General features: G+C 22.4%; 5 protein-coding genes across 5 annotated transcripts; 3 read left to right on the forward strand and 2 right to left on the reverse strand.

Annotated features, from left to right (window-relative positions):
• Nucleotides 1–759: 759 nt before the first annotated feature.
• Nucleotides 760–5,159, reverse strand: SRAE_2000092600 (Hypothetical protein; the record flags this gene model as incomplete). The annotated part of the gene is made up of 4 exons (XM_024651817.1): nt 760–3,419; nt 3,471–4,641; nt 4,690–4,967; nt 5,015–5,159. 4 exons carry the CDS (start codon nt 5,157–5,159, stop codon nt 760–762), a joined length of 4,254 nt encoding a protein of 1,417 aa, XP_024505456.1.
• A 3,262-nt stretch (nt 5,160–8,421) lies between these two features.
• Nucleotides 8,422–9,992, forward strand: SRAE_2000092700 (Hypothetical protein; the record flags this gene model as incomplete). Its single annotated transcript, XM_024651818.1, has 2 exons — nt 8,422–8,988; nt 9,030–9,992. The coding sequence occupies 2 exons, from the start codon at nt 8,422–8,424 to the stop codon at nt 9,990–9,992; spliced, it is 1,530 nt and encodes a 509-aa protein (XP_024505457.1).
• A 309-nt stretch (nt 9,993–10,301) lies between these two features.
• SRAE_2000092800 (CMP/dCMP deaminase, zinc-binding domain and Cytidine deaminase-like domain-containing protein) lies at nt 10,302–11,162 on the forward strand (the record flags this gene model as incomplete). The annotated part of the gene is made up of 4 exons (XM_024651820.1): nt 10,302–10,307; nt 10,561–10,713; nt 10,767–10,955; nt 11,010–11,162. The coding sequence occupies 4 exons, from the start codon at nt 10,302–10,304 to the stop codon at nt 11,160–11,162; spliced, it is 501 nt and encodes a 166-aa protein (XP_024505458.1).
• A 1,747-nt stretch (nt 11,163–12,909) lies between these two features.
• On the forward strand, nt 12,910–14,513 carry SRAE_2000092900 (Hypothetical protein; the record flags this gene model as incomplete). Its single annotated transcript, XM_024651821.1, has 3 exons — nt 12,910–13,176; nt 13,690–13,927; nt 13,987–14,513. 3 exons carry the CDS (start codon nt 12,910–12,912, stop codon nt 14,511–14,513), a joined length of 1,032 nt encoding a protein of 343 aa, XP_024505459.1.
• A 4,632-nt stretch (nt 14,514–19,145) lies between these two features.
• SRAE_2000093000 (Hypothetical protein) lies at nt 19,146–21,407 on the reverse strand (the record flags this gene model as incomplete). The annotated part of the gene is made up of 3 exons (XM_024651822.1): nt 19,146–21,200; nt 21,245–21,280; nt 21,369–21,407. The coding sequence occupies 3 exons, from the start codon at nt 21,405–21,407 to the stop codon at nt 19,146–19,148; spliced, it is 2,130 nt and encodes a 709-aa protein (XP_024505460.1).
• Nucleotides 21,408–21,559: the final 152 nt, after the last annotated feature.

The following is a 21,559-nucleotide window of genomic DNA, read 5'->3' on the forward strand; positions in this document are numbered from 1 at the left end:
TAGTAATATACCTTCTTAATATATCAAATATAATATATATATCCGTTTTACAAAGCATTGTAACTTTAAATTTTATTCTTAGACAACAATTTCATAAATTAATCAAATCACTTTTTAATAAAAATAACATTCAGTAACAGGAATTTCTCCGGATAACATATCTAGTAGTATTGAAATGTAGGAAATAACAGCTCTTTTCAGTTTTTGCAGGACTGTTTTTTGCCGCCCCTATCATTCTTCAATTATAATCTTAGGAAATTAATAAACTGATATATTTTTCAGTGTTTTATAAAAATAAGCATCTATCTTTTTATCTTCAATAAAATACAATAATGTTTCTTCTGTTGTGATTACAAAAATTTCAAGTTTAAACTTTTTACTTTTCATAGGAATTATTTTTATCATTTTATATCATAACCAATCAAATGATTGTTGTTAACGTTATTCAAAAATATTTTTTTTAAAAGAAACCATTGAATTAAAATTCCTTTGTGAAACTTTAATAAATCTTTATTAATGTTTTCTCTACGATTCCGTAAAGTTGGATTTAAATTACCGTGATTTTAGATATGTTGTTAATTTTTTTTCATAATGTATTTCAGTTTTTCGATGTATTCTTATATTACAACGACAGTTTCTTTTATGGTGACATTATTTATCGTTATGCTAACTTTTTTTAATTTTTAAAGTTTTATAAAAAAATTTATTTACATAATTTATTTACATATCTTTTATTTGCATAACTTTACGAAAAAAAAATTAATTTTCAGAATGTGGTGCATTCGACTCTAAAATAGTTGGTAACCTAGATGGACTTTTTGATCCTTTCTTTGAACTATTTTCAATTTCTTTCGAAGGAGTTCTCCTAAGTCTGGTCGACCTTCTAAGATCACCTTCCTGTTCACAACTGCTTCCACGTCTAGTTCTACTTTTAGGTGTCATGGGAGCATCAGATTCAACGCTAGTTTCGCTGTTTGTTTTACCACGTTTAGTTCTAGTTTTTCGTGGTACTGAAGAATCTTTTTCAACACTAGGTTCACGGCTTGTTTTACCACGTTTACTTCTACTTTTTGAAGATACAATGTCGTCTACTTCAACACTAGGTTCTCGACTAGTTTTACCACGTCTATTCCTAGGTTTAGATGTAACAATTTCATCGGAATCATCATTAGGTTCACAACTTGTTCTTACACGTTTATTCCGAGTTTTTGAAGATAGAGTATTGTCTGGTTCAGTACTATTTTCACGACTTGCAGTACCACGTTTAGTCTTACTTTTTGTAGTTGTAACAGGTGGAATCTCAGGTTCTACACTTTGTTTACGAATTCGAGCTGATCGACGAAGAAATGAGTTGGAATCTACATTTTCTGATAATGTTTCATCTACATTTTCATTTATTTTAGTCTTCTTTATATCTAAAGTATCTTCATCATCTGTATCTACACAAGGTGAGGCGCGTTTCAACTTATTTGTTTTATCTTCATTATCAATTTGAGGCACATCTTCTTTATCAATAAATGATAATGTCTTTTTAACTATACAAGAATTTCTTCTTCTAACAACTGGTGTACTATCTGTATTCACAACAACATTAATTTCATCTTCTTTTGATGACTCCACAAGAACAACAGAGGGTAATTCAATATTATATGATTTAGATTTTTCTTCCATATGATTAATAAGATCAATACCTGTTTGTGCAGGAGAATTTTCCAAATCAGACATTAACATTTCCTCATCTGTTTGAGCTTCCATTACTGTAACTTTACCATCTTCGTAACGAACAGTTTTCGACATTTGTTCTTCAATCTTCTCTTGAATAATAGTTTTATAAACACATTTAACATCATCTAGTTCAGTTTTTTCATCACTTTTTTCAATTTGGAAAACTCCATTAAATGAAACATTCATTGAATCATCATTTTCTAAAGAGCATGCACTCTCACCATTTGTAGTCTCAACAAAAGAAGAAATTTCTGGAAGATTAAATCTTATACGTGAACCAATTTTCATTCCTGGACGCAATCGAGAAACCCTTTCTCGTGACTTCATTATAGACGTTGGTTGAATCTGCTTCGATTCTTCTGGTTGAGGAGATTCAACAACATTTGCAATTCTACTAACTCGTGTCCATCTAGAAGCTGATGATGGTGTTTTCAATAAATTTTCATAACGTTGAGCTACAAACTGATGATCCATGTAGTCTTTATCAACAACAGTGTCAATATCTTTTGTTTCTTCATTTGTGCCTATCACCTCATTATCATTTTGAGATGTGTCTAGAGAAGATGTATAAATTAAACTAGATGAGGTTCCATCTTTCTTCAATACTTCTTTTTTACAGTACAAAGAAGGCATTTTATAACGCCAAAGAATCGAACATCCTTTTGCTTCTTCATATAATTTTTTTGATTTTTCACAAAATACCCTCCATTCATCAGGAACATTAGAAAGAATATTAATATTTAAAGGCTCAATCATTGAAAATTCTTCACGTTTAATAGCAATGTAATTCCAAATAAATAATCCATGTGGTTGTTTTAAAAAATAAGTATGAAGATCTTTCATTTCACTATCAGATATATATACTCTCTGACAAATCATCTCAACAATTCTAGGTGTTAAATTATTTTTGTAATCAAATTCAAAATTTTGTTGGCGTAGAGTATATAAATTTGCATTGTAATCTTTCAATTCAATTGCATCTTGTCTCCATAATTTTTTAATTTCAAAGAAATCAATTGGATTTTTTTCTGTACAAAAAAATGCAACATTATACTGAACCTTATCAATAAATGAGTCATTTTCTCTCAGAAGACCAATATCTAATGCATAGTATGATATAAGCTTAGTTTTACATAAGATCTTAATTTCAGGAGCAACAATTAGATCAATCAAAACAGCAGGATTTTTTGGAGGATATAATTCTTCTATGCAATTTAATTCAGTTTGTGAAAACAAGTCAAGCAATTTTACAATTTCTAATTTATAGAATTTCTTTCGTGATAAAGCCAGTCGCTCTTTATACACATTTTCTAGTTTTTTATGAAGTTCAATAACTTCTTGTGTTATTGGAAAAAGTCCAACCTCAACAAATACATTCATAAGTCTCGAATAAAACAAAAATGTATCAACAACTACTCCTTTAACATATAACTGCCCATTTACTTCATCAGATAAATCTTTATCTTTCATTGCTATTATAATTTCTTTTATCATTTCAAAAACACCAATATAATGGTTAACTTTTGTTATTTGTGCAGAATATAAATCTTCTGAATTTTCTTCAAACAATTTAGAAGCAATTTTTTGAAAATGATCTACACATTTTTGAATTTCAGTATATAACCAATCAATTAGTGGTAAAAGATGTTTTTCAGCAACAGTTTCATCCTTGATTAATTGAATTATCAAATTTCCTGAATAATTATGAAGCAAAGTAGATAATATAAAGCTACATTTAGCAACACTTCCCGATAATTTACTATAGTCTTTGACAGACATAAATCCTAAAGCAGTCAAACAACGTACGGCCATCTCTGGATCATTTAGATGCTCCTTCAATGGAGAGAGATGTTCAAAAAACTGGAATTGAATTGGTTTACAACTTAAAAATATTGAAGTATTTTTAGTAAAAGCATGTAATTCAAATCCATATGTAGATGGATAAAAAAATTGATCAACATTTTCAATTAAATCAGATTTTCCTCTATACAAACTTTCAGGATCTAAATGAATATCTAATAATGAAGCAAAGTTAATATCACTTGGACTATCAATAGAAAAACGTGATATCATTGGACATTGTCTAGCATATGTTCCATCATCACGTATCTGATCACACATTCTTTTGTAATAATACATATTTAAATCAAACAATGCTCCTTCAAGAGATACACCAGAAGAGGAAAAATTAATCCATGAAAAAAGCATTAATGTAGTATCCTTTTTATGTATATCTTCCATTCTCGCTGTATTATCTGCTTTTAACAAACGATTCCTTGTAACGGCTTTCAGGGCAAGAAAATGACAAAACTCTCCAGCTTCAAATCCTAATCCTTTACGTAATTCCATATTATTTCTATCAACAATTGAAGGATCAGATGGATCAGAATAAAATCTTAATGATAATAATGAAAAAGAAAGTGATCTTCCAACAAGTGAAGCAACCCATACATAAGATGCCGGTCTTGGATCGTCATCTGGCTCCTGAATCTGCATAGCCTTGATTTCTCCACGAGACATTATAATTTTATTTTTACGTTGTGTTAATAGATTAATAGAAAGTATCCCACCAAAATTAAACCCAATCAAGAGACATCGACAACTATGGACATAGGCTATAGATGTAACTTCGGCTTCATTCAATTTTACTTGAATATTTTCTTTGTAAGCATCAAAACAAAAATATCTATCTGTCTTGTCCCGGAATCCTCTTAATATATTAAGAGCAAAAGGAGGTCGTGTAGGTGGTTGATCTCTTAAAGCATTTTCTTTCGATGTATTGTTAAAATGAGTTAGATACCCAGCTGCTCCTTCACCGCCAACCATAATAAGATGAGGAATTTTATGAAAAGCTGAATGAATTTCTTTTAGTTCATTCTGATGTAATTCATCATAAATAACAAAAATTTTCTTGCACTAAAAGTTAAAACTATAATTTGGCAAAAAAAAAAACCAATCACTTACATCTCCAGCAAAAGCTAATGCATCTAATATAATTGCTTCACGTCCAGCACTTAGCAAGTAAAGACCGTAACATTTAGTCCCAGTCTCATTCACAGTTGTAGCACCAACAACTAAGCCTTCAAAATTATCTTCTAGACACATTAATGCACAATCGTGAATAATTGCTCCTTTACCAAAAGAATATTCAACACGCTTCCTTGGTTCGCCATAAACTGCATCACTATTATATAACAAAAGATATTCTTCAATAGCAACAACAAAATATTTGCATTTGCCTTCTTTAAATAGAAAAGTTAAAATCAAGTAGTTTTGTTATAAGACTTACCACAGTCATAAAGGTACTTTCCAGTACGAAGTGAGCCATTTTTGTATTCAGACAAGCCAAAGGCACATGACAAATTACATCTTTCGTTAGTATCTTCTATTAGTCGTTGTCGGAGGCATGACGGTTTTTGAAAATCCAAAGACATTTTTTCTAAAAAAAATATACAGAATATTATTATCAGATTTCTATATTAAAATAAAGGAAAAATGTTAAAAATTTCACAAAATAAAAAAAAAATCCAATTGGTGATATGTATACTAGAAAACGGCGGGATGAAATAAAAGTATATTTAAGAGAATAGTTAACTAAATACAGTCTAACTTTTAAAAAGACACAATGACGATCTACCAATATTCATTAGCGCTTAAAAGATCCCTTACTTACTAATTTTCTAGTTGAAAACACTTTTGTAAACACAACTTTATTTATCCCGAATTGCAGAAACAATTTAATATAAATTTAAACTAAAATTATTTGTATACTGTAAATACTGTGTTTTTGAGATCTAATTGTAAAATTTTTAATTCTTGAAAGTGCACACAAATTCAAAATGATTTATAAAAGGTATGTAGTAAAATAATATCCTTTTTTAAGTATAAAAAAATATATTTATACTATATATTGGTATAATTGATGATAGCCATTCGTTTTGATATTATGATAAATACCATAAAGTCATCTATTAATAAGTTAAAATAAACGAAAACTTGTTAAAAATTTTGAGGATTAAATACAGCATATTTATGTAAATTTTCAACCAGATATGAATTACATAATTGGGAAGGCATGTACGCTAAAAAATTTCTTTTCATAACAATGTCAACGTAAATGGAGATAATATTGAAATTTTTGGAAATATCTTTTATGGATCTATTTAATAAAAATAAATAATATAACAGATGCTAAATGTTTTCAGGACAATGTGAATACAACGTTACCAAAAAAAGTATCTACAATTCCTCCTATATTGTTACTAAATAATAATAATTTTTATTTTGATACAGTTTGTATGACCAGTTTCATCCAAGCATATGCTCATGAACTAGCTGATAAATATACCAGAATAAATATCCAATCTAAAATTAGGGATGATAAATTATATTGCAAGTAAAATTAAATATTAATTCATTCAATTTCTAACTAAAAAAAAATTTAAACGTGATACAAAATTTTTTTATTTGATCAAAATATTTGTTGTTGAAAATTTTTTTTGTCAGTCTAAAGTAATTGGTTAAACAATATAATACTCAACGCTTTAATTAATTCATATTTTCAAACTTAAAAAATGTTGATACTAAAGAAGATTAAATTTTTTGGAATAATTTGTTGTACTTATTATCATTTATTCAGATTTTTGCTAATTATATTTTAACAAATTTTTGTTTATTTTCAATATGTTAATTTTCTAACAAAATTATTTTATTAACTTTCAAAAAGGGGTAATTTATAAAAACAAAAAACTCATTATAAATTGATCTTCTTAACAAAGTTATATTATTTTAGGAAATATAAAAAAAGAAATTAGCACAATGATAAAAAAGATTTTTTATTAATTTTATTTTAATAACAAAATACTGAAAAAATTAAAAATAGTTTAAAAAAAATAGTAACGTTTCTGAAAATAAAGGTAATTGAAATCAAATACCACATAAATGTGCAAATGACTTATAATAACAACATAATAAGTTTTAACAAAAAAATCTGAGTTTTAAAATCTTTGATTAAAAAAAAATAAAAACATTATTGTTTAGATATAAAATTGAAAGAATATAAAAAAAACTCATTAGAAAAATAATTCGACTCTTGAGACTTTGTTTTGACAAAAATAATTTTAAAAAAGTTGATTACTTATTATAAAATTATTATAGTAACAGGCTAATTTTACAGGAAGTTGAAAAGATTTTGAAACACATAATACTAAAAATTCAGGAATGAATCCAAACTTTGATGATAGTTTAGATTATTCAAAAAAGTTAATCAATTTACAGATTTAAAATGTTGCTTAAAATAAAAAAAAAGTAACTTTTTTTTTTATCTGATTTCAACATGATTTTATTATAATTCTTATCAGAAGATCATTGATATCATATTATTTTTTTTTTTAAAACTCAAATTTAATTTATTTATTATTTAAAAATGAGTAAAAGAGGGAATTTATAACCATGAAATCTTAATGTGACTTTAAACAAAAGAAATATTTAAAAGAGAAAAAATTTTTATGACTTTTATATATATATTGAAAATTTTATGTTGTTCTATTTTTTTTTTTAAAAAGCACCAATAAAACTTAAAATTTTTATATAAAAATATTATATAATTTTATTTATGGAAAATTTTTCTATTTAAAATTTTTAATAAATTTATTAACTTTTCTATACCATCAATTTTTTAATACTTTTCTTAATGACCATAAAGATTCATGGTAAATAAATATTTAAAATGTTTTGTTTTTTTATTTTTAAATTATATATAACAAAATTACTATAATTTTTCTATTAAAAAACTTCAAATGGATTTTTTTTCATCTCTCAATATAAAAACATAAAAAATTATATTTCAATACATTTTTAAATATATTTATTTATGTCAATCGTAAAAAATTGACACTAAGATATGGAAAAAAAGGAAAATTAGTTTTTATAGAACAATTCAAATTTTTACAAGGATAGAGAATGAGCACTTTGTTTCTTTGGATTGTTGTTTGTGATAAATAAAAATTACTGATAAAAATATAATATTAATAAAATTATTTTATTAACATTTAAAAATAAATTTTGTATTTATATTTTATTATGAGTTACTGATTATCAAGAAGTTTTATATTGCTTAATTAGATATTAACAAAGTATCTAAAAAAATTTATCATTATTTTTTATTTATAAAAACCATTTTAAAAATATCTAAATTATATTTTATGTCAAAATGTGTGTCATAAATTTCTTTGGAATTTTAATTATTAATAAGATAAAACAAATAAAATATTTTCTTAAATAATTAAACATTATTTAAATTTTAAAAAAATGTTTAAAGAAACTATGGTTAACTTTTGAAAGAAATTATATAACATAAATAATTAGATTAAATTTTTGTTAAAAGCAAATTTTTATTTTCTTTTTAAAAATATGTATAAAATAAGGATGCTATTTAATTATTAAAAGTTAATTGATAAATAATTTATACTAAAAATGAATTGTGGAGTAAATGGTTTCCTACAATGTTAACAAATTGAAATATTTTATAGTAAAATGACGTATCTTTTGTTAACTTTTTTTTAAAAAGAATTATTTTTATAAAATAAAATATTTTATGGTTTTGTTGTAAAATCTTTTATTATCTTTCAAATTCAAATTTTGTCAATACAATTAATTTTAAAATCAAATGTCATTATATAAAAAAAATGAAATAAAATGTCATACATTTCATCTTCAAAATTAACATGTGTACAATCGAGAAATGATGTGAATCTTGTTGAAGATTTAAATGATAATATTCGATACAAAAAAGGAAAAATATCATCACATTATAAAGAAATGTTTTCAATCAATTTAAAAACTGATTCAAAAAGAGAAAATATTAAAAAGTCAATCTCACCAACACGTCAATTAATTCCAAAAATTTTAATAGTTGTTGAAGATAAAGAACAAAATGATTTTATATTACCATTAACTTCAAAAGATAAAATTGTTATGAATTATAAATTTTTACAAAAAGCTGAAACAAATGAACAAACTGTTACATTGGTTGATGAACCAATTAAAAAAAGAACAAGTAATTTTACAATATTACAACAAACAAAAAATAGAAATAAATTTATTGAAAAATTAATAACTTTATATGATGATATAAAATATTTTACTAATGTTGCTACTACATTTTTATATGTTATTATACCACCAACAAGAAAAAGTATTGTTAGAAAAGCTGCATTTCATCCACCACCTAAAGGAAAAAATTATTTTTTAACAAATAATCGAGTATGTTATTAAAAATATTTTTAATAATAATATTATTTTAGGAATATAATAATTTAGTTTTTAAATCTGCAGAAGAAGCTCATGGTTGTAAAAATATTATATTATGTTTACCAAGTCTTATTAATCAAAGACATATTGCTGTTGATCTTTTTCAACAAATTTTAAGAACAAGAGTTAAAATTATTGAAAATAGACTTAAAACTAAAATTGTAACACTTTTATGTAGATGTGTACATTCATTTAAAACAAACAAAAAATCTCCATATCTTTTAATTTTTTCACAACCTAATAGTAGTGATATAGGAAGTGGTATGTTGACAGATCCTAATTTTGTTGATATAGCTGATTATCTTAATATTGATGTTCTTGTTTATGATTATGGTGGATTTGGATTAAGTCAATCACAACCTGGTGAGGAAGAACTTTTTGCTGATATTGATGCTGTATATGATTATGCATGTAATGGATTAAAATATTCATCAAAAAATATTATTCTTTTTGGTTTTAGTATGGGAACAGCTGTTAGTGTATACCTTGCTTCAAAAATTAAAGATTTAGCTGGTGTTATTTTATTAGCACCATTTACAAGTCTTTTAAGAGTACTTTTTCAAAAACCAAAAGAAGAAAAAACTAATAGAATTGATCAATTTGTTACTGTTGATCGTATTTGTGATGTTGAAGCAAAAACACTTATTATACATGGAACAAATGATTCAATGGTTAGTATTAAACATAGTATGATACTTTTTTCAAAACTTTGTGATCCAGTTGATCCATTATGGATACAAGGTGGTACACATCAATCAGTTTATAGTGAAAAAGCTACATGGAAACGTATAAAAACATTTTGTAAAAATGAATTTGGTTTAAAAGAAAAATGGAAAAAAGCTGTTCATCTTAGTAAGAAACGTCGTACACCAATTACATTAACAAAAGCTTGTATTAATTCTGTTCTTGAATGTTCAACATCAACTGACAAAAGTGATAAATCAAGTATTACATAATATTTATTATTATTTATTGAGATAAAAAAAAAGTTTTAATTTATAATATAATTTAAATAACATTTACTCTTCAAATATATAAATTTTTATTATTTAAAATGAATTTAATTTATTATTACTATTATTATTATTATTAATATAATTATACTATAATTTATATATGTATAATAAAATATTATGAAAATATATTGTAATTTATAGAACAAAAATTCAAGAATTTTACATTATTATATAAATAATATTTTAAAAATTTCTTTTTTTTTCAATGACACAAAGTATGATTGTCTATTTGTTTAATGATAGCATATAATGAAGGTTAATTGTGAATAACATTTTTTAAAATTATTTTATATGATAGAATAGAAATGTTTTATCAATTCAACGTATATTAAAGCGTAATTTTTATATATGATTATATATTACGAATATTTTAACATATAAATAATATGGAAATGATACAACAGACATGATAATAAAAATTACTAATAAAATATAAAATACTTCTAACTATATTTTACTTGTGTAAAATAATTTTAAAACATTTGATGTAATTTGTCTCATTTTATAGATACTTTTAAAAAAAATGCGTTTACAAACTAATGAAGATTTTATGAAAATTGCTGTTGATGAAGCTGAAGTTGGTGTTAATGGCAATCATGGTGGACCTTTTGGTGCTGTTGTTGTAAAAAATGGAGAAATTATTGCTACTGGACATAATATGGTATGAGTTTTTAATTTTTTTTTTTATCAGAAAAATTATTTTATTGATTTAAGGTTCTTATTAATAATGATCCAACTTGCCATGCTGAAGTAACAGCTATTAGAAATGCATGTAAAGTATTAAATAATTTTAATCTTAAAGATTGTATTATGTATACAAGTTGTTATCCATGCCCAATGTGTATGGGAGCAATTTTATGGTCAGGTATTGAAACATGTTATTATGCTGCCAATTCAAAAGAGGTAAAAAAAAAATATTAATAATAAAAAAAGTAACTTTTTAAAATTATATTATAGGCAGCTTCTGTTGGTTTTGATGATGAAGATTTTCATTTATTTTTACAAGGAAAACAATCTAAAGTTAAAACAACAATGAATGAATTGAAAGTTGATGAGTATATGAAACCATTTCATATTTGGAATCAGAAAACTGATAAAATCCCTTATTAAGTTACTATATATATACATATATATTTGTGAAATATTACTTATAAATAAATATATAATATTTCTATACAAAATAAGCTATTTAGATAATATTATTAAATTAATAAATATCTATTAAAAATTTCAACTAATCAAATTATTCTATCAAATAAAAGTATATAAATTATGAATTATATAATAAGTAGTAATATCCTTACTATAATAAGTCTTTTTTTATATTTCCATTTCCTTTATTATATAACATTTATTTTAAATTTTAAAAAACATCATTTTAAATGAAATTTATACATTATTTGAAACATTCTCAAATTTAATATGAAACATCTTAAACTCGTTTAACGAAAAATAAAATAATACATCATTTAACTTAATGTAACACATTATTAAGTAAAAAAAAAATATTTGATTTATAACTGTTATAATGGTAATCTTAATTGATTTCTTTTACCACATTATTTTATAAATTATCTATACAAATTTTCGTGTATTAAAAAAAAAAAATTTCTTAAAAGAACAATTATTAAAATGAAAGAAAAAGTTTTTTATTATTTTTTTTTTAATTTTTATAATAAAAAAGATAAGAATACTAGGGACAAGAAATTATAAATAATATATGGTGTAAGGAAATTGAATGCTTTCAAAACATATTTTAATCCTTTAACTATCTTTTTTCTTTTGATAGAAATAATCAAATATTTATGTTTCCAGAAAAAAATAGTATAAATGTCTATAATTATTTTGCAACAAATCAACCGTAAAAAATATTTACTTAAATAAAATATGTAAATATATATAGATTATAAATAGTAAAAAAAACCTTTCCTTTTTTTTTTAAAAAAATCTTGACCTTGTCATTTTTTTTTTAATTTTTAATTTAGTTATAGTAGTATAAATGAATAGGAATAATAATATATGTTATTAAAAATTAAAAAGCAACTAAAAATAGAATATTAATAAAGAATACTTATTTAGTAAAATAAAGTTAAAATATCTCAATCAGACACAATATTTGATTGAGATTTTGTCTTTAAAAATATTAAACAAAAAAAATATTTATATCCACAATACATTTATAAATATACTCTTTTATTATAGTATATTTTTGATAAAGTAAAAAATGGCATATCTCTTAAAGGAATCTCATTTCATGACAATTTGTTAACTTTTTCTTTATTCTTATTTCTTTTTTTTTTTTTGTTACAAATATATACAACTATATTCAATATTATCTTTTTTATATAAATCATCCAAACTTCACATTTTTTTAATAATTAAAAATTACAACACATTTAACTTTGAAACATAATAATAATAACAAAATTACTCAAGTTAATTTTTATATATTTATTAGTTTTATGCTCTTAGAAATTTTTTATTATCATTTATTATTGGATATATATATATACACAACACATTATCTTAATGAATTTAAAAAAGTTATACTATTACTAATCTGAATTAATTTTAAGCACTCAAAAAATCTAATAAAATACTTACCTATCCATTAAAGTTATTAAAAAAAATCAACGCCTTATGAGTTTTATTTGTTTTTTTTTTTATATATATATATTAAAATACAAAAAAATATAAGTTATTTATAATTCTATTTCTTGGAAACATTTTAAACATTCTATTAAATATATTTTTTTTAATCTAGTACAACTTTTTTTTTTATCTTTATTTATTATTTTTGTGATATTTTCATTTGACAATTTTTATAAATATATTTAAATGTTTTAGTTACAGAAGAATGGAAAATAATGAAACGTCAATTAAATTTTCAAAAGATAAACACAATATTCAAACATCTTCTTCAACATATTATTCTCCTACTTTTTCAGATTTGGCATATGTTGACTTACCGTCATTATCACCAAAAGAAGAGTTTGATATTAAAGATGTTGTATATCATGATGATACGGTAAATAAAAAAAAATCATCAACATATAATTATGTACCTCCACCATTACCAGAAGGTTCAAGACTTTTTGAAATTTATACAATTCATCAAAACCAGGCAAGTTTATTAATATATTAATTATAAAAATTAATATTTTTTTTTTTATCATTATCTATATTATAACTATTTACATTTACTCTTTATATCTAATATATATATATACATATATATATATAATTACTTTAAAAGAAAGTGCCAAAAATTTTTAAAATATAATTTAAGTGTATCATTATAATAACTCTTCTCTTATCTTTTCCACACCCATTAATTTTCCCAAACTCCAAATGAATATTCCCAAAGATTCGTTAAATTAAAACCATCTGCTATATCCAATATCTATTGTCCTCGATTAACATATATTTTATTTTAAATAAAGAATCATATCAAATTTCTTTTTCATATAAAAATATCTTATACATTATGACTATAACCTTTAAAAAATTAATATAAATAAATGAAAATTTATATATATAACATCATACATCATGAAAAGTTAACTTTTAATGGTCTTAAACATTTAATATTTTTATAAATATTATAATTATATTTTATTTCATTTTATTTTTATAGTCACCATATTACTCAACTTCCTCATCTACAACAAAAACTATCATGGAGAATGACTCATCCTTAACTTCACCTTCCGATTCTAGAAAAGGTAGGACAAGTTTTAATGTTCCATCTATACAACAAAGACAAAGTATGAGTTTAACAATAGATCCAAATAGAAAATCATCATTTAGTGAAAAACAAGAAATGAGAAAAGAAGAAATTGTTAATGAATTATTAAATTTAATTGATAGATTAAGTAAGTTTTATTTTTTTAATAAAAATATAAAATTTTAATAAATTATTATTTTTTTTTAGTAAATTCACGACGTCTTTATCTTACATTTCTTGATCTTTTTATTTCTATATATGCAATAGTATCATCTTTAATATTTATGAATTCAACACCTATTATTAAAGAAGAAATTCATTATATGTATACACTTCTTCTTATTTATGGATGGGGAAAATTTCTTGTATCATTAACATATATTTTTTCATATCTTCAAACTAAAACAAGAATAACATCCTCAATTGGTGGTGGTTTTCAAATTATTGTTGGTGTTTTAACAATTTTTTTTTATATTCTTATAACACTTTTTACTTTAATTATTGGAGTAATAGGTTTTTATAAATGTTTATTTTTAAATAATTTAATTGAATATAAAAATGAGAATGATCAATATTATACAACACCAAATGCTTACAGAACAACATTATGTATATTTACATTACAAATATGTTCAGTTGTTGTAAAATGTTGTTGTTGTAAAAATGAAAAGAAAAGAAAAAATAATAATGGAAATAATAAGAAAGATATTAATGAAATTAATGAAGATCCATAAGAAATAATAATTATACTCAAAATTCATATTTAATTAAAAATAAAAAAAAAAATTTTTTTTGATCTTTTTTTTTTTTATAAAAATAAATATCTTAGAGTAAATATATAATAAAATAAAATTTGTTTTTAATATATTCAATTTAAATAAGTGTTTGTTTGTATACAAATGAAAATAAAAATTTTATATCTTAAAAATAAATTTAATTATCATGAGATAAATAATCTATAATTCATTAAACTATCTTTCACTATATAATTTTAGACTAATTTTAAAAATAATTCTTAAGAAATTATAAAGATATATCTATTTATTTAAACTTTGTTCTTACAAACCATTTTATATAAATTATTTTTTACTTTAAAATTTTATAAGAATTCAAATATTTTGAATAAAGTTATTAGAAAAATAATTATCATATGTTGAGTTATTAATAATATTGCAGTAATAGTTTTAAAAAAAAAAAAGAATTAAACTATTCATATAAAAATATATAAATGTTATCAAAAATAACATTTTTATTTTTTATCAACCAAAAAATTGTCCATTTGTAAAATAACTTTTTTTCTAAAAGTAAATATTATAAAGTTCTACAATTTCTATAAGTTTTTTAATAAACTTAAAGTAAAATAATATCAAAACTTCCTTATATTTTAATAGATTTATAAAATATGTTATATCATAAAAAATTTTATATAAATAAATGGTAATAAAAAGTTCTGGAAATAAAACACAATTATTTTCACAATAAATATAATTATCATTTAATAAATTATCTAAGTTAATGTCATTCTTATAATTATAATAATAACAGCTAAAAACTCAATGCTATTTATCATATTTAATTTATATATTAAAGTCACAATCTTAGAATAAAAAAAAGTCATTTTCTTTTTCTGAATTATTATATTTATCTTCCATAATACCTAAAGTTTTTTTTTTAGACTTTAGTTTATCTTTGAATTATAAATAATTCTCAAAAGTAGATTTTTAAAAAAAATTTGATTCTTTATGATTTGTTGTTTTTTAGCGTTCAAGTACCAAATAATTATAATAACAATATTTCTTTGTAAAATAAATAATTCTAATAAACTTATTAAAAATGTATTTTATTACAAATGATTGTTATATATTTTAATTATAAATTGTAATATTATAAATTAATTTAACATAATTAATTATCTCTTTATTATCAATTTGTTAATACAAATTTAATTTAATATAGCTTATGTAGTTAATATTTCTTGTTGAAAAAATTTATACTGATAGATGGTACAATATAGTACAAAAAAACTTAATAATATTTATTGATATATAAAGTTATAGATAAAAGAACAAAAAAAGATAATATATTTTGGAATTTCAATTAAAACTTGCTCCTATGTATTCTTTTAATACGATTAAAAACCGTATATTTATATCTTTACTTTATAGTAAATTATTAACGTTTCTATGAATGTACTACATTTTTAGAAATTCATGCATGAATCAAATTTTTAAATTTGATAATTGTAGACTTACCTTGTTATATAATTGAAAATAGTTTTATTATGATCTGTACTAATTTTTGACAATCAATTTATTTAGTTTTCAAGTTTTTGTATATAAAAACATGGATATATTAAGATTCATTATAAAAATCATAAACTTAAAAATTAATTTTTTTTTCAAAAATTTTTTGAGTACGATTTAAGAAAGCATTACATACTTGAACCTGAAATTAAAATTATAAAATGTTGTTTTTAAAAAAGTTATTAACGTTTTCCTGAAAGTATTTTACTTGTTAGTTCTCATATCTGAAACTAACTTCCAATAATAAAAACGCTTTTTAAACTATGTATAGACAAAAAAAATTATTTTCCCTTATAAAGAATGATAACTTGTTAATAAAACACAAAAAATACACTATTAAGTATTATTTTTTATAACTAAAAATAGTTTTTATTTCTGTGTATTTGAAATACACGGAAAACTACATATTTTATTTTTCCATTGTTACATAGAAAAAAATTTCTGTTTGTATAGAATATCTCAAGAATGATAAAAAAAATTGATATAGTTTTAAAAATATAAAGAAAATAATTCATTTTCAAATTTTTTATTAATTTACTGGTAAATCATTTTTTAAAATAAACTATAAGCTTCTAGAAATTTCAATCTAACTTCAAAATTATCTTCCAACAAAATTTAACATTACAACTGTTCTTCCAACCTTCTCTTATTCTTATGATAAATTACATCTCAAATAATTTTTTTTCACAAAAAATGTTTATTTTTCTGCAATATCAATATGAAATAATAATCTTTTTTAAAAAAAATATTGCACTTTTTATTATTAATTAACATATGTTTATATTTAAGAAAAATTTATTTAAAATTTTAAAGAATCAAAAAAAATTCATAATTTGTTATTTAGCTATATATATAAAAGATTAGATATATGAAACAGAATCCACTACAAAAACTTAAAATATTCTTTATATCCATGAAAATTTTTTTTTGCTATTGAAAACAAACTTTTTTTAAGATTTCACAAAAAAATAATGAATCACTTTCATTTTTCAAATTACCATTTTTAAAAATATTTTTAAAAAAAAGATACTCTTAATTAATTAAAACAATTATACCAAGATTCTATAGTTTCAATAGGCAAAATTTTTTTTAATTGGTATCAGTGAATATGAGTCATAAGACCAGCTAAGTATCAAAAACTTACAATAAACTGAATCAATTATAATTTTTTTTTCATTCCACATTTATCAAATTTCTCACAACAAATATCCACATCAAATTCAATTATATTTTTTCATGAAATCAATTCAAAGAATTTACATCTTTCACATTTTTTCATTTGTGACGTTAAGATTTTAGAGTTATTCACACTCTTTTAATAACAAAAAATAATATATTTAATGAATTACTTAAAATTCATTATAATACTTTTGTTTAAAAGAGATGATTTGATATAAAGATTAAAAATAATTTCAAAGACATTATAATATATATTTACATCAGATATTTTTCATACATTATTAGTCTTAACATTTGATTATACATAGTTAAAGAATATAAATGATTTTAAAGTGTTTAATCTTTTGATAAAGTTAAGAAAGAAAAAGAAAAAAGTCAAAAAAACAAAAGTTGTAAAGAAATTATAAAAAGAAAAGATTCTAAAAAAATCTTCATCATTTTTAGCTAAAAATATTTGATTACATTTTTTTGTTATTCCTAATATAATATTATTTTAGGGGTTTCTTATGTCTAGTTTTTTATATTTGTTTTTTTTTAAAAAAGAAAAAACAAAAAATATTGGTTTAAGGTAAATAATTAATTTATTAATTATTTTTTTTTGTTTTACTGTTTTTTTATATAGGTATACTCCCAATAAAAATAAAATACTTTACTATATTACAAATAATGACAAAATGTTATATCAGTAACGTATTTTATCCAATAAAAATAGTTTTTGACTATAAAAAAAATTTAGATTTATAAATTTAGCTGAAAAAACATTTAATAAAAGATACAAAAAATTATTCAATTTTTAAATTGAAGAAAATATTGAAACCATTAATCTAATTTTTTGAAATTTATAAAAAGTAAAAAAAATAAAAATTAATTTTCATACCGTTTTTTTTTAATATTTTTAGAAGTGATGGAATTAGTAGATAGATAAAAAATATCTTGTTATTAAATTATATTAATTTTTATAGTTTATATAAATATATTAATTATTATCAATTTTTTTTAAATTACTTTTAATATATAAAAATGTAGATAAATTATATTCATTGAGTATACTTAATCTAAAATAGGGAAAATTTTAATAGAAAAAAAAAACAAATTAAATTTAAAAAAATTTATGTACTTTTTTTATAATCGTGATTATTGTTGCATCTACAGCTATCACTAATCTTTATCTATAAATATATCTAAGAAAATTAATTTTTTTCTATAGTTTTTATTATTTGCTACTATATATTAACATGTAAAATTCTTGATATGATTAGAAAAATAATAAGTTTTAAAACTTTTTAATAATCAATAATTTTCTACTTGAATATAGACTTTATCATTATATTATTTATTAAAAAAGTTAATTATTTTTTACCTGATTTAAAATAATTACTATTTTTTTTATTGTAGATTATTTAATTTTTTACAATTAAAGTACTATGGTTATCACACTTTATCTGTTATATATTTAAAAATAAAAATTAGGCAAGAAGAAATGAATATTAATGTAAATAAGAATGATTTTTTTATTTCATCAATAGATCTTTTTTAAAAAAAATTAGGAAAATTTATGTTAAACTTAAAAAATGTATACCTTGTTTAAAAAATTTTTATTTACAAAACTTTAACATTAAAAATAAGTCTTTCCAACCCTTTTTTACTTTAAAAAAAATTTCACTTAAAAATTACTTGAATCAACAGTTTTGCAGCAAATACTATAGTTGTTCTTTATTGTATTTTATGTTGCAATATCAGTATAAAAAAATTATTAAATTTATAAATATCAGCGCATTTTTTATGTTAGAAAAGTTTATTAAATATTAAAATATCGAAAATAATTTTTCACAAATCATTTCTCCTCTATATATAGGATAGGATACTGTATTTACATTAAAATTTTCATTTTTGAGTACACCCATATACTTTTTTAGTAGAAAATGGTCCAGAATTTGGTTGAGTTCTTTGACCTCCTTGTTGATGTGGTGGCTGTTGTTGCTGTTGTGATTGATGTTGAGAAGATAATGTTTTTGTTGTCATAACCCTATGAGCTGACACTGTTTTAAGAACCCCTGCTGAACCAGCAGTTTGTATTCCATATACAAAATTACCTGTAGCACCTTGAATTCTACTTGTTGCTGTAGGTATTTGATGAATTTTTCGTCCTGTTCCTCCAGGATACATTGTCCTAACTGGTGGTCTAGTGACACTTTGTGGTGTATTGTGATTTTGTACGTATTGAAAACTTGCAATTCTCGGAATTCCACGATCTGCACCACTAACCATAACTTGAGAATGATACTGTTGTGATGATGATTGTTGCTGAGATTGTTGTAAACTTATAGGAGATTTTGTTTGATGTTGTTTCTGTGATCCTTGTGAATGATATTGTTGCATATTTGTAGTACCAGAACTTGTACTACTACTTTGACTTAAAGTACCTGTTCTACTACTTTGAACACTAAATCTTCTTTGATGATTTAAATCAGCTTGAATATATCTAGGAGTATTTCCTTGACCAGTGTTACTAATTGTCAATCCACCGCTTCTATAAGTCATAGGTATTAATTGAGGAGTTTGATTAACATTAATTTGTGAACCAGACATATTTAAAGGTCTACGAGGAATTTGTATTGTTCTTGGCTGAGATATTGTAGAGAAATCAGGTCTTGCAACAGGTTGTTGTTGTCTAAAAACGTTAATATCATTAAAATCTATTCTTTCAATTGTTGTACAATTAACCGGATCAAGGAATACATTATTTCCTCCAACACAAAGTGGTGTCTTCTTGAAAGGAATCATTCTATCTTGACTTTCCTTAACTCTTTTAGTCATTGAAGAAAAAGCTGGATCAATTTGAGTTGGTTTAACTGGTTGGGGTAAATCATTTTTAATCCAATTTTTTAATTTATAACATGGATCAGAAAAATCTTTAATAGAAAATTTATTCTCTGATTTAAAATTAAGTCTTTCAATCATATGTTCCCTCATAGTATCAGAAAATTCTGTATAATCAACATTTGCGTCTGGTACAAGACTAAAATCATTCTTCTTTAATGGTTGTGATACAATAACTTTTGCTTCAGCTGCTATGGAAAGTTTAAGAATTTTTTTAGCATCGTGTAAATAAAATTCTTCTAAACGTTTTTTACCATGTCTTTTTCTAAATGAATGTTCAGCTGCTGATATTTGTAATTTTCTTATTTTTTTACCCACTAAATCATATACCTGATCTTTACCTTCTTCTTTAGGCATTATACTATGCAAGTATCTTAAATGGCATTGTCTTGCAGGTCTATACATTTTACTAAATTTGTTCACAACACTTTCAACATATAACCAATTTGGCATTTCACGAAAACGTGATGTATTAAAATCAACACTTCGAATATTTTGATCAATTACAACACTTCTAAACAAGAAATAATCTTCAACAACATTCCAATTTAATTGTTCATAATCAGATTTAGTATTATATGGAAATCCTCGTTCATTATAACCAATCCATGGTCTATTAAAAATATTATAATCTAATGTTGTTCTTAATTCACCAAATAATGTTGGTTTACAACATATTGGTGCAATTCTGGGACAATTATACATTTCACCTCCAATAACTGTACGCCTATTTCTTTCTTCAACTTCCATTGGAATAGGTGATGGAGCTGCTGTATCTATAGAATCTTTTGGAGAACTTTCCATACTTATGACAGCTGAAACAGATGGACTATATCTTTCATTTGAACGAAAATAATCATTCATTAGATTTGTTTGATTTGTATCTACATTAATTATACCTAATTTATTATTTTGTTTTCTTTTTGGCCATTCATAAATATGTGATGGAAGTTCAGCTTCAGTCATAAGATCACTTCTATATAAGAAATATTGTGATGGATCATAATATAATGCTTCATAATCATATTGAGTTAATGGTGGTGATAATGGAGCATAAGTCTAAAATATATAAATAAAAATAAAAATATATAAAATAAACTTACGGGAACATCAAAATATACATGTGGTATCAGCAGAATCTATAAAATAAAAATTATCCATGTTAATAAAAAATAAAAATTATAAAGTAAAAAAAAATAATTGTTTTTAAACTGTAAAACAGAGAACCTCAGCATCTTGTTTTCCGATTGTAGAAGCTCTCTCCATCGTTGTTTTCCTTTATTTTTACCATAACTTCTCAGGTAAACAGTAGAGAGATGCTGCCATACAACCCAAGAGCCAAGGTTCAATATGAAGAAAACAACAATAGGGTTTTATGAGAGCGAACAACAATCAGTAAACAAGAATTTTATTAATTT

This window comes from Strongyloides ratti (genome assembly GCF_001040885.1).
Source record: "Strongyloides ratti genome assembly S_ratti_ED321, chromosome : 2".
Taxonomy (NCBI): Eukaryota; Metazoa; Nematoda; class Chromadorea; order Rhabditida; family Strongyloididae; genus Strongyloides; species Strongyloides ratti.